Raw genomic sequence first — 14,993 nt, 5'->3', positions numbered from 1 at the left:
TGAATTATATTATCTCTAAAGTGAGATATCAAAGGCCACCAAACACAACTTAATGTTTGATTACATTAAAAATAATTTAATAATTAGCCTAGAATTGTAAGGAGTCTAGGCTAATGTGAGTCAAGTTATGGAATGTTGAGGCCATAAAAGATGAACTAGAATATAATTGACGACGATTAAATCAAGTCTTGCTCAGTTACATTAGGTTAAATTTGATTTTTAAAGTCAACAAAAAACCACGAGTAGAGTGAATTGATAATATGGTCCCTCTAGATAGTTTTCATTATTAGTTTGGAACTAGACCGAGCAAGAAACAAAGAGGTAAGTAGCATGAGGATATTTTTTATTAACCATAAGTCCACGATAAAGAAAGAGACAATAATACATATGAGAAATAAAATAGGTCGCAAAATATGATAGACTAGGCGAACCACTGTCTCAAACACTACTACACAAATTTAGTTTAATCTAATAGTTAAGACATGATCTTTAGTTGACCAAATTCATAGCAGATTAAATTTAGACTTAGCTTTCAAACTATTATTACTTCCTGTAAATATCAATTCAAACACACATAAATAAATTAAAGTTTTTTTTAATCACAATTTATCTTTACTTTACTTTAGTTTTGCTAAGTTTACCAACTCACAAATGAAAATCACTCCATTATATTGAATATATAAATTAATTTCATAAAAAATAAAAATAAAAATAGAAAAATATAGGTAGTTTACACGTGGATAGTTGGTCGATGTTGAAAGGACCTAGACTACAAGAAATTGACGAGAGTGTGATTCAGCCATCTTCCAAAATCAACAATCCCATTAACTTGTACTCTCCTTCTTCTACAAGAAACAAATTACTTACTACTTATCATTTTCTCACCTAAACATAAACACAAACACAATGGAGACGGTTGGTTCTACCAGGCTTGGCCGTGCATCCTCCCGTTACGGTGCACCTGCTGTTTTCAGTGGTCCTGTTAGAAAATGGGAGAAGAAGTGGGTTCACGTTTCTCCTTCTTCCTTTAACAAGACCAACAATTCTAATTCCCAAAACAATAATACTAACGCTTCGTCTCGTTTGCTTCTCCGTCGTTGGACTCCGGTTACTGCTCCGTCTTCTGCTGATGATGTATCTCATGAGCCTCCTAGAAGGAAGTTTCGTTATACTCCTGTATGTTCTTACTGTTATTTTCTGTTTGATTGGGGTTTTGTTTTGGTGTTATAAAGTTTCAATTTTTATTGCTTTGCTTGGTTGGTTGCCTGTGATTTTTTGTGGAGAAAGTGATTTTTATGTGAATATGAGTGTTGGGGGTTAAATTGGAATGTATGCATGTGGGATGAATTAGGGTTTGAGGTAGTGACTCGTGGTTTTAAGTTGCGGTTCTGCTGTGAACGTTAATATTGCTACAAAATGTGACTGAAATTGCAGTTGTCATAACGTAGCAAAGACCTTTAAAACCTTTAGATTGTGACCCCAATTTTAGTTGTTGACTGCAATTTAGAACTATGGTGAGAAGAGATGCTGTTTGTGTTTGACTTTTACTTGCTATGTCACTTACCCTATATATGCTCCTCTAGCTTCTGGGGGTTTGTTGCGATGATGGTACTTTTGGCATTGAAAAGCTTCTCCAGGTCTGTTTTTATTTTGATTTTTCGGTTATGGTACAAGTTGTGATAGCATTGCAAAATTTGAACTAATCGCTATTGATCCATGATATGCTATTTAGTACAAGTCAAATAACAGCTATAGTGGCGCTATTGTGTAGCGAAGTTTAACAAACTGTACACTATTGTGTAGTGAAGTTTAACTAACTGTATTTTCTGTGATTGTCGATTGACAACATTGGGTACAAAGTTTCTATTAAAATTTACATTGTTTTGGGGGTAGAAAGAAGGTTAAAGACATGCATGATATTGTCTGATTCATGAGGGTGAAGGCTTGGTTGTTGTTGTTGTTGTTAGGTAGAAAGAGGATTATATTATGTCACATTATTGTGTGTGGTTTTGTGTATGGGTGGATCAGTTAATGACTATAGGTTTATTTAATTGGAGTTATGAAAAGAACTCCCAATCAAGAAAAATCGTCAAAGAAAACTAGGTCGTGCTTGATCTTATCAATTAACATCTCCTTTGGTGTGTGTGTTACGTACGGCTTAAGTTAAATAACTGTTCTTCATTGTAAGTGAGGTTGGTCATCAATGCCATGATGCAGATTGCTGCTCTAGAAGAACAGAAAAAGGGGGCTGTGGAAAAGGTTGAACGTGAACCAACAACCGAGAGTGACCAATTGACAGCTAGACAGACAAATGTGAATCATGAGGTGCATGCGAAGCTGAATATGAATGAAATTTCAGAGGACACAAAGGTAAAGTAACTGAATTTTTTTTTTCTTTTCTGGTTTGAATGGTTTTGAACATTTCTATGGTTTCAATTTTTAGATTTTCAAAGTGAACAACTTTGCTTACAATCATGGAAATATTTTATCAAAATATAAATGGCTTTTTGATGATTGTGTAATTTAACATTTTACTGCCACTGATTTTCAAGAGTATGAAGTGGTCATAATATTGTATCATAGAAGAAATAACTGCTTAAAAATATGACAGCTACTATATCATGCTTAGTACATCGGTTATTTATAATGCTTAAAAGTAGTTAAAGTTTGTACTTGTAGTTTGATGTTATGACACCTCTATGGTTTCAATTTTATTGTACAATGTCACATGTCATATTAATATGCTATGATGTTTCCATCCATTGCCATTCAATAATATCAAATATCAATCCATGTGCATTTACTTATCTGTGCCGTCTTAAAACATTAACACCATTGTATAACTGAATTTCGAGTAGAGGCCCTCTCCATTTTTTAAAAGAAATGGCGAGGTCTATTACTATAGTTTTGGGGTGTATAAGTGATATAATAAAGACATACATTTTCAAAATTGTTGACATTAATTGGACCATTATACACCAAAACTACAGTAACAGAGATATCTATTTCTTTTTATGAATTGTATTTGAGTTGGTATTAATGCATGCTAAATACAAGGATGTGGTATGATCTTCTGGGTTCTGTTGTCAACTATAACATAATAATGATCAATAACATTGTTTTACATATATCTTCTGGTCTTGCAGGATTCAAACATGAGTAAGTTGGATCTTGGTTTGAGCTTCCAAGGAAACAAGAGTGATGATCATTTGGGGAAAAAGTATCCAGTAGGTGGTCCTTGAACTAAGAGTCTTTTGGAATTATAATATCACAAGCTGTGTTGAATCACTTGCCATCTTATTCTATTCATAAAGATGTAGTTAGTTAGTCATAAATGTACATATAGTCAGTATTTAATACTTATATAGTGCTAGTAGCATCAGCAACTAGTGTTGATCAGCATAGTTGCATTATGTGATAAATATGATTTGAGGCTATTTAGTGCATGTAGACAGTAGTATATGTGAATATAAAATCTCAAAATGTGATTGCCTGTATTTTTCGACGAATCCAGAAATAAATCCATAAAACGGGGACCGAAAAATCTATTTTACACTAATAATACACGCATATTAGATTCTATTATAATATCGATGTATGTTTCTTACATTTCTTACAAAAATATACTAACAATGGCCTCAAATCATAGGACAAAAGTATTTATCAATTAGCCTCACTTATCAATCATGCACAACCCAGTGACACAATGAATTAAAAATGAAAACATAAAATATGAAAAATAACACAGACCCTAAAAGTTTATAATTTTCTTATATAAGAGTTTTTATTAGGACTATAAACATAATTAACCTTTTAATATATTGAAATTGTTTGTCTAATGTTTGATTTATGTTTATGAGGCAACACTAGTTAGTCCACCTGCGTATTAATAAAGGTTAATTTGATATATTCGGTTCCAAATCCCAAAGTACTATCTCGAATTCTTCTAATGATTTTCAGGTTTGTCACTTTCCAATCATTTGAATTCTTCAACTTTTATAAGATAAAAAAAAAAAAAAATTGCAGCAATCCTCAGCCACTTTCTTAACACATCTGTTAGCTTCACAAAAGAAGAATTCAAAATCAACAATAACATGTCCTCACAAGGAAAACTGTCCGTTTACCCTCAGATGTATATCGTTTAGCATCGGTGAAGGATGGAGAATTAGTGTTCGTTGTGGAACACACAATCACGATTTACTTGATACTGTAACCGGGCATTTGTATTTGAGACATTTAAATGAAGAAGAGAGGAAATTTGTCAATGACATGACAAAGTATAAGCTTGCACCAAGATTCATTTTGAATGCTTTGAAAGAGAGAAATAAAGCTAATCTCTCAATTCCTAGTCAAATATATAAAGCAATGAGTACTTATCGAGCTTCATTGAGAGGTTCGTACACAGAAATGCAGCATGTGCTGAAGTTAATACAACAAGAAAATTATGTGTATTGGACAAGAAGACGGGAGAATTCAGATGTTTTGAGAGATATATTTTGGACGCATACTGATTGTATAAAGTTGTTAAACACGTTTCAATTTGTTTTGATATGTGATAGCACATACAAAACAAATAGATATCGGTTACCACTACTTGAGATTGTCGGTGTCACATCTACTAGTTTGACATTTTCGGTTGGGTTTGCTTATTTGGAACAAGAGCGACAAGATAACTTCATCTGGACATTTGAAAAGGTACGAAAGTTGTTCAAATCTGAGACTTTAATTTCTAAAGTTATTGTGACTGATAGAGATCTTGTCATGATGAATGCGATTAGTGTTGTGTTTCCTACTTCAATACATTTGCTATGTCGTTTTCATATTGAAAAAAATGTTGGGGCAAGATGCAAACAATATGTGAAAAAGGATAGACAGGAAGAAATAATGGATTTATGGAAGAAAAAAAAATGTATATTCGACTAGTGTGGAGGAGTATGATCATCACTTGCAACATTTTGAGCTAGTGTGTGCCGATATTATTCTTTTTGTTGATTATGTGAAAGATTCATGGTTAGGCCATGCTTAATACCCCGAGTTTGCCATTCTCAGTGTTATATGTTGGTGAACTAGATCATACCTTAAAAGACTTGTTTCTAGACCTGCTTGCCTGTATCTTGCGATTGATGACTAACAAAACAAGATAAAAGTATGTAAAGAGTGAGGATATTTCATCCCTAACCAATTATAAATGAATATATCACTGAATAGCCTTTTGAAATTGTAGACGTTGGGCATTTATTTCTTGAACTTTAAAAATAGGCAAATAACACCTGAAATTGAAACAAGTCAGACAATATAGTCCATCTGTTAATGAGGTTGATGTCAACTACTTATGTGGTGAATCAACTGTTTGTCAACTCATTGTTATGTAAGAGGTGACTAATTTACCCGATTTAAAAACGAAATTGAAATTCAATTTAAAAAAAAAAAAAAACTAAAACTTTGTCATCATTGCAATGATGTCATCTTCACTATATAATCCATTCTTATTTTTCTTCCATGATTTTAGATCTTCTTCTTCCAAGAACTTTCATTTATATAATTCATTTTTCTTCCTCTTTCGTGGTGTTCAAATCGTAGAAAATAAATTTATCAAAAAACACTTATTCTTCTTTCTTTATGAATAAAAACTTGAATCTGACGATTCTCAAATGTCATTATGAAAGAAAAGCCGTTAGATTTGTTACAACTAAAAATAATTTTGGAAGAGAATTTCTTTCATGCCCCTTCTCCAATTTCTTTAATTTTTTCCGAATGATATATAAAATTGCAACTTCTTTATATAGGTTGATGATGCTAAAAAAATAGATTTGTTTAATGGGAAAATAGGTCAAGATTAGTGGAAGGCAAAGCTCTTGGGTAGGTTGATAGTTTGGTAAGAAAATCCAACAGGTTGATGATGTTTAGAAAGCAAGAATGATGGACAAACTAGTCTCATTATCTAAAGACCATATCAGTAAAGAGGTGAGTAAAACAAGGTTGATGGACAAAGTTGAGTCATTAGAAAATAAAGTAAAAATATTGAAGTATATTTTGATAATAATATTTATATTTTGAATCACTACGGAAGACATTAGTTTAAATGTGTTCATGTAACATTGTTGCCGAAAAATATTAAGTATTCAATTTGACATTTGAAGTTTATAACTTATAAGAAAATAGGTCAACAAATTATTACAATTACAAACAAATTATCCCTTGAGGTTGAGATATTCTTTTTCAAAATAAACTAAATAAATACCAAAACGCATTAATAAAATTCATTTAACTCTAACTAAGTATAAATTACATCGTCCAAAATATATCACAACATCATCTAAATAAGTGTCAAGTACATCATCTAAATGATTCCAAAAGGGAGATTAATAAATAATAGATGTAAATTACATCATCCAAAATATAGTCAAACATCAACGCATTAAGAATGAAATACGTTAAATCTTGTTCATTTGCTCTTGAGCTAAACTTAGGAAATGACACTTCGATGGTTGATGGTCCAAGAACTAGTCTTGTCATGGGTGGTAGTGCTCCCATGAGTGGTGGTGTATGTGTAGGTCCTCTGATGGGTGGTGGTCTTATACCAAACGCATCAAAGTATACAACTATTCCTTTAAGTCAATATGTTTTAACCTGCAAAAATCAGAATCAATTTACACAAATCAGCCTCTGAAATTGCTCACTAACAATTTAGTCCCTATAGTCATATTAAAAATTGCAATGCATTTCTTGAGTTATCATTTCATTTTCTAGTTCATGAGACAAAACTTAATCTTCATGAACGGATTCAAATAGTAAAAATGATATTATAGTTTGACTTGTCCCTTTTGTGTCTCAGTTTGGGTATGAAAATTAGAGAAATTGAAGAAATTAGTAAGCAAACTTTTAAATTACAGTAGAAAAAATAGGTGAGAGAATTGAAAAGAAGAAAGAAAAAGGAAAACAAATACGGGAAGAGAAAAAATGAAAAATGGAGAAATTGTCTTTGACAAGAGGGATGAAAGAATTATCTTCTAAATTTCTTTTTAGTTGCCGCAACTCAACGAATTTATTTTCTAAAGAATTTATTTTCTACGATTTGAACACCATGAAAGAAAAATAATAGATTATATAAATGGAAGTTCTTGGAAGAATAAAATATGAAATCATGAAAGCAAAAAAAAAAAAACAAGAGTGAAACATATAAATGGAGATGTTATTGTTGCAATGATAGTTTTAATTTTATTTTCAAAATCCAACAAATTAGTTCATCGTGTTTTCAAAATCGGACAAACTAACCCTTCTCTTACATGACAATGAGTTGTCTAACAGATGAATTTGCCACATGCAATTAATGTCCACGTCAATCTCATTAACAGAATAAACAGAAAAACTATATTAAATGACGGAATTCTAATTTTAAAATGTTATTTGTTTATTTCTAAAATTTAGGGAATAAATGTACAACCCAAACAATTTCAAAGGACAATCCAATGATTTATTGTGTTATCAACTCCACAAGCAAAACATCACCAATCATATTGAAGCTGCTAAACCCAGAAAAGAAATGCCTCTATAGTCTCTCAACAGACCTCACGAGGCACCAATCAGTATTAACGTTAATGGAATTAGAGGGGTTAACCATTGAGCTAAAAATCTAATATCGTTTGAGACTCGCTGCTTAGACTTCATTATTGAACTCCAAAGATCATGTTCCTCCATAACCAAGATCACCATGCCTCAGCCACAAAGAGAATGTCATTTTCACCACTAGTCGTTGCAGTAAACCACCAAGTAAGGTCTGTTGTTGTAAGGATACCCATACACACGAATAAACCTAACCTCAACCAAATCTCTCTAGAATGGGGGCAGTCAAGAAGACAATGGAACTCGTCATGCTAGCGGCCATCTGTTGATTATGCCGAAGCAAATTCATAGGGAGGGCATTATGAATACAAATGATATAAATCATCATGTAAAAACAAATAAAAAAGTAATGAAGAAAAGTGAATGGTCGAGAGCCACACCAAATAAATAAGAATAAAAAATAAAAACAGTCGCATGCCCTCAAAACTTGACCTTAAATCTTACAACAGATTGGCACAAACTACAAATTATGATTTGCTAACAGATAGACTAAACTAGATCTCCTGAATTTAATACAGGGTAGACTACAGAACAGTTTGACTATAATGAATCAGCAAATAGCATGAATACAACCAAAATCTCATGGAATTAAATCCATATGCTGTTTTGTTATTAGAAAAACTCCGGATTGTTTGACGAATTAAATTTCTGCAAATGAGAACTAGAGTGTATACTATTTAAAAAGACATTGGATAATATCCAATAAGAACCACAGTCACTTGGGCATTTCTTTATGCCATAATCATTCATCTGTCTTGTTATCCTCCACTTCGTGTGTTACCCCAACTTCTGCTGGACGAATTACACGATCATAAAGCATATATCCTGCCTGCAAATATAACCATAGTATTGCTTTTTATTCAAACGCATAATCCCCAAGTCTTGTTTGGAATCATGATAATAAGATGGAGAAAGATCATAAATAGAATGGAATAAAAACTGGTGGCATTCTGGATGTTTATAAATTAACCATCAAACAAGACAAGAGTATGATTGATCACATTTACTACTAGTGTCACAAAACCTCCAACAGAAAAATAATTTAAAAAGCACAGGCCGGGATGGCACAAGATTGGTTAAAATAATTTAAAAAGCAAAGGCCGTTTGACAATCAAATTGAAATAATCAGCATGTTGATGTAATAAACAGAAAGTGCCATAAACAGTGACACATCAACCTAGACCTTTTCTCTTTAACTAATACACATAAGAGAATTAAACCAAATTATTTCCTTTAAAATTTTCTTATACAATTTTTGAAAACAGATCTAACATTCTCAAAAATTTTGGAAATGTCAAGCTATTGTTCCTAAAAATGCATTCTTCCTAACTTGCCTTCCATTTTCGCTCTATCACAATTGTTTATTATATGAATCTTCCATCCTCTGTTCTAGTAATTTAAAATGAACACATTTTAGAAAAATGAAAACTAAAAATGTTTTTAGAAAATCAAGGTCCTATTGCAATTTTGCGTTGAAAAGGCATTAACCAAATAGTAAACACAAACAATTTTGAAGGTCAAAGCAAATTTTAAAATCAGAAAAGAAAAACTGAATCACAGTACAAACAACAAAACAGTCATGTAAAGTACCTTGAGAACAACTCCAACAGTGCCTGGAGGCTTGGAAGCATCAGGTATTTGGAAGATGGCATTATGCCTGTTTGGATCAAATGGTTCATTTGTAGGATCAAATTTTTCTAAACCATGCTTTTTAAGTACCTGTGTAAGCAGCAGTTGTCAGTCTCAAATAATAGGATTAAACACCAGTATTGTCCATCGAAGCACATTACTTCAAGAAAACAATAATGCAACCAATCTACAATCCTAACGTTGCCCTACCAACGGGTGTTGACTTTGAATTTCCATCAATTTACTATATTGTTGTTATTTATGGTTTTTTTAGGATAACAATGCAGTCAAATTCCATACTTTTCAAACAACAACCATATTTTGTGGTATAATTGTATTGGTTCGTAACTAGACTTGGGATAATCTTAGGTTTTCATGTGTTATGTGTCCAAGTTTTATAGGCATTTTAGTATATCAGAAAGTATGAACCTCGTACCATTAGGCTTCTATTCCTAACACTTGTAGGATGAGTAATAGGAAATCTTAAATAGAATGATCGCATTTATGATTCTATTCCTAACACTTGTAGGATGAATAATAGGAGAATTGCTATGTTCTTGGATGCACCGTGCACGACGCAACCAAATGCAGTGTGCAATTGCCTAGTTTTCTTTTATAGCTCTTCTATTGTTCTGTGCTTTCTCTAGACAACCAAAGGCTTCTTTCCTAGAAGACAATATGAAAAATTCAACCAAGCAAAATCAAATAACTAGTGTCCATTCACCCTTCAAGATTCCCCAAACCAATTTCAATCCTTGAAAGTGTGCAAAATACTCAGACAGCTACCAATCTCAGCCTAAAACTTGCAAATGAAACCTTCAGAATCCACCTATTTTCTATCATTAATCCAGAAAACCATATGAATGAAGAAAATTGTAATGGCAGGTGAAAATTAAAAAAATAATCGCACAAATGACTCAAAAAAGAATGGACATAGATGATCAGCTTGGATTCTAGAAACTAAAGAGCTACAGCATAAAGTAAAACAGTCTACCTCTGCAAGTTGTTTCTCAGTCATTTCAACACCTTCCAGAAGTGTTTTCAGGAGTTTTGCGGCTTCATCAGAGTCTTTAGGAGATTCAATTTTTGAAAAACTCTCCTTTACAACTGAAGAAGCTCTTCCCAAATTGTCTGCGACATCTAGTAAACTCTTGGCAAAATTCTACATCACAACAGAAACCACTGAGCAAAGAGTCGAAAAACTAAATCATTAGGGAGCAGGAAGTCTGAATCGAAAAGCAAAACAAAAAATGTTAAAACATAGACCTGTATAGCAAATTTCTTTGAATTCTCTGCATTGCGTTTTGTCCTGTCCATGACATTCTCCATCTCTGCTAAAGTACGCAAAACTTTATCCTGCATTTTCTCGATCTCTTTTTGCTTCAACTTCAAAAGTTCTTCCTTCTCGGAAACAAGATTTACTAATTCATCTCTAGATAGATCACATTCACTCTCTACATCTGAATCTGAATAAATAAATGAATTTTTTTAAAAAAACTCCACTATTTCTTTTGGCATATCAGACATTGAAATCACTATTCTAAAACAGACCCTAACCTGATTCACTGGTTTGATCTTCACCTTTATCTTTTTCATTCTTATCAACTACCTTAGCTTCTTCGCTTGTTTTTGCAGGGCCGTCACTTGCATGTTCAGGTGAGGCCGAGGAAGAAAATCCAAACCTTGGAATCAAGGATGAACTTATTGATGGATGAAACAAATTGGCTTGAATTGGAATAATCTGTAACATTATCACACATACAACTTAATGAGAATTTCACAATGCAAAACCCTAAACTAAAATTACTAAGACACATAATTGAGGCACAAAACAGGATCTCGAATATAAAGCAACAATAAACTTGAAATTTTTGGTAAACCAAGGTGTCCCTACGTGAAACCAAGGTTTTAAATAGAGGAACGCAACCGAGAAAACTACCGTGACAAAACGGTATCAGTAGTGAAGAAAAATCACAGAAAACTCCACGATGAAACACAGTTGCGAGTGCAATGGTCGTGACAATCTCGTTCATAGAAAAATATATATGAGAATCCCGTTTGTTTCTAACCTTCTCCCATCTCTCACATAGTATTATACATTAATTGACAGTACAAATAATTTGAATAAGCTCTTCGCGATTGTGCAATGTTGTGATTAATTCACACACCAATCTTCTCATTGCAACCTCTGTAACAGCCGAAATCGCAAAATCCTTAACGCTACCGCTATACGCATTACCACGAGATCGAATTTCAACCAAATAGTTAAGAGAAGTATCTACCACTTGTGCCACTCGGTTAGATAAATTTTTGCTTAGTTCAATAACGCATAGGCAAAAACATAAAAATAAAAAATAAAAAAAAAATAGAAAAAGGAGAATTTAGGGTTTAAGTAAATCCTAAAACCCTAATAGAACCCTACAACACACAATTGCGAAAAATGATAAAAATAAACAAATAAATAAATCGGTATTATGAGGGAGATACCTTATTAGGTGATTGATGAGGAAAGGAACTGAAATGATGGAAGAGAGAAACGGAAAGAGGTTGTGGCTTGTGCGAAGCAGAGAGAAGCGTGAAGCTTCTGGAGGCTCGGGAAAGTACCCTATAGATGGACATGATTGAAGAAGGAGAAATTGGGAAGAAATGGAAAGGGAAATGAAAGGGGAAAAGGTGAATGAAAGTGCAACAATGGAGAGAAAGTGAAGTAATGGAAAGAATTTCTTGAAAAGAAAGAAAAGTGGTTTGTTTTGGTTTGGTTTAGTTTGGTTTGGGTCGGGTCGTTTGGCGTTTAGGCGTCGCGTCGATACAGAGAAATGGTGTGGTGGGAAAATGGTAAACGACGGTGTTTTGTTTTGCGGTTCTAGAAGATTTACGGTTTAATAGGGTTTTTACATTTATGCAGGCTTTGGAAAATTCTAGAGAAAAAAAAGGAACACGGTGACATTTTATTTTTTAAATATTTTAATATATCAAAGTATCCTATATGTTTTAACGACGCATTTTTATAAAATGGCAAAAAAAGTACTCACTATTTCATAGAATAGATATTTCTTTTTGTAAAAAAAAAAATATGAAATTTCATTAATATTGTGTCATTCTTTATTTTATTTTTCTCTATTAAACGTGATTAAAACATCATTTGAAAATAAGATAAAAAAAAAACATCATTTGAAAATTTGACAACACATATGAATTTTGTTGGAGATTTTGGAGGGGTTTTAAAATTTTAGTCATCTTAGCATAACATTCTCAATGAATAGACCTTGATTACACCATTAATGAGCAATGACTACAAGTCAAATGACTATATATCATGATCACTTTGAGAATCATTTATGGCGCATAACTATTATGTAGCATTTTTGTAGTGGGCTAATTTGGTATACATGTTATGCTTAACGTTTATACATGTGTATCGACTTGATATCGAATATTCGTAATATATATATCATTGATATTTTGTGTCTTTGATATTGCGTATATGTGACCCGTGCAATATAGACATTTGGGTACTTAGGTGAAAACACACGAGAAGCGAAATTGAATTATGTTTGTCTTATTAAAAACTTATTTCCAAATTCTGATTTGGGATGCTTAGAACAGATAAACAAATCAAAGGCAACAATAAAACAAAGTATCAGGGTAGAGGAAAAAACACCAAGATTATATTGGTTCACTACCAATGTGACAACTACGTCTAGTTTCATCACACAACACCTTACAAATTGTTGAGGCACTACAACACCTTGATCCTATAAGTCAAGTATTCTCAACTTCCAACTTGAAAACCTATAAGTCATTGAGGTAGAAGCCACTACTAGGTTGGATTACGAAGAGGTGAAACTAGGTTCTGTTTTGCTTCTTCTAAGTAGATTGATTACAACGAACTTCACACTAAAACAGAGCATTAAGCACTAAGTAATTTAAAGTTAAACGAGTGTCACTGCTAAAATTAAAACCTTTAATTATGAATACTTGGAGAATTTTGTGTTTGTAAGGTTTTCTAAGTTGTTGTGTTGTGTTTTCTTCTTCTTCAAAATTGATCCTTTAAATAACATGAATTAAGGTTTCAATATTATCCCAAACAAATTCTAAGCGTATCTTCCTTGCGTGAAGTCAACATAGATCATCAACAAAAAAAAATCTTGATAAATACGGTTTGAGAATATGACCATTGAAACTTGATTAATTCCAAAATGAATCATCAATCAAACTTTCTAGAATGATTATGTGTGAGAATGTCCAGACAACGCTTGAAAATAATTCTCCTTGAATCTTATGAGCATATTTTCCTTGTGTGATGTCAACAAAGATCTTCAAAAACTAAAAAATAAAAATTGATAGATACCATTTGGGAATATGGCCGTTGAAGCTTGATTAGTTTACAAATGAATTTCCAATTAAATCTTTTAGAATGATTATGTGCGATAATGTCCTGATAGTGCTTGAAAATGATTGACCTTTAATCTTCTTTCATACGCTTGTTTAAGAGTAGTGGAAACATATCAGAATATGTTCTTAGACCATCATAATTATGAAATAACTCAACTCAGTCTTCATCAGAGCATTGAATTCCCATCAGATATGTTGACTTTCTTTATCAGAGTGTTGACTTTCCATTAGTTCTGTTGACTTTCTTCATTAGAACATAACTTGTTCATCAAAGTTAGATGTTGCGCTGCTTGGTTCAAGTAGTCAGAGGAAGGACTGCATGACTTATAATTAGTGGCATGGGCAACATCACCTTGTTGCATCTTCAAAGCATGTAGCGTATTAGAGGCGACATCTTGGAGTAAGTTGCAGTCTTTAGAGCGAGCTTAACTTGAGTTTCTGAGGCAACTCAAATAAAAGCTTTGGAGTTACTGCAATAGACGCTTCAGAGGCATGCTTCAAAATTCAGAGGTATGCTTCAATCTTCAGAGGCAGACCCACTGAAGTTTCAGAGGCTCACTAGGAGACGCTTTAGAGGAAAATTTTCAAAGACAAATGCGCGCACACAACAGTGCGTGTAATAAATAGAGTCTGAACATTGTGCTGATTTTCTTTGATTTCACTTGACTCTGATGTCTTCATTTCCTCTTATGTCTTCATTTACTCTAACTTTACTTCTTCTTGTATCGTTTGCTCCGTTCTCTAATTCTATTTACTACACACTCAATGATTGTGCAATAAATTATTCTCACAAAGTATCTTTATTATCATCAAAATATGATGAATGAATTGTTCTTAGAACCAACCTGGTTCCAACTGTACTCACTAACTATTTTTAGGGTGTTATTATCGTTGTTAATAAAAATATCCCTCAACCTCAAATTGTTTAAGTTTAAAAATAGTGTTCTCTTATTCAATATGATCGTGTCGTGTTTGATTTTCTATTGAATGAAAGATCAATTATAAAGATTTTATCATGGTTTATGATTAATAACATAATAAATATAGAGTCTTACATATTTATATATCGACAAATTATAAATCAAGGTCATGATATAAAAAAATCAACATAGATTGACTATTAGAGCTTAATTCAACAATGTCAGACTAGCACTAAAGGTAATGGAAAAATATATTCTCGGTCGAAAAACTATTTAGTAGGAAAATCATACAATTGTGAGTCTGCCAACCACAACTAGAATAACATCTTTACCTTGAATTTAAGATAATCCCTCCAGAAAATTTAAGAATATATCTCTCCAAACTTGAGTAGGAATAAGACGTGGTTGTAAAAGTTCTACATGAGA

At 32.6% G+C, this 14,993-nt stretch overlaps 2 protein-coding genes across 2 annotated transcripts; one reads left to right on the top strand and one right to left on the bottom strand.

Annotated features, from left to right (window-relative positions):
* Positions 1-784: 784 nt before the first annotated feature.
* Positions 785-3,497, top strand: LOC101500757 (uncharacterized). The gene is made up of 3 exons (XM_004500055.4): positions 785-1,176; positions 2,218-2,370; positions 3,147-3,497. The coding sequence occupies exons 1-3, from the start codon at positions 907-909 to the stop codon at positions 3,240-3,242; spliced, it is 519 nt and encodes a 172-aa protein (XP_004500112.1). The 5' UTR covers positions 785-906; the 3' UTR covers positions 3,243-3,497.
* Positions 3,498-7,973: 4,476 nt separating this feature from the next.
* On the bottom strand, positions 7,974-12,119 carry LOC101500445 (grpE protein homolog 2, mitochondrial). Its single transcript, XM_004500054.4, has 6 exons — positions 11,740-12,119; positions 10,810-10,993; positions 10,519-10,718; positions 10,247-10,414; positions 9,214-9,342; positions 7,974-8,452 (listed from the first exon to the last, which is right to left on the bottom strand). Exons 1-6 carry the CDS (start codon positions 11,869-11,871, stop codon positions 8,366-8,368), a joined length of 900 nt encoding a protein of 299 aa, XP_004500111.1. The 5' UTR covers positions 11,872-12,119; the 3' UTR covers positions 7,974-8,365.
* Positions 12,120-14,993: the final 2,874 nt, after the last annotated feature.

This window comes from Cicer arietinum, chromosome 5 (assembly GCF_000331145.2).
Source record: "Cicer arietinum cultivar CDC Frontier isolate Library 1 chromosome 5, Cicar.CDCFrontier_v2.0, whole genome shotgun sequence".
NCBI classification, from domain to species: domain Eukaryota; kingdom Viridiplantae; phylum Streptophyta; class Magnoliopsida; order Fabales; family Fabaceae; genus Cicer; species Cicer arietinum.
This window is presented reverse-complemented; position numbering and strand designations above follow the sequence as displayed.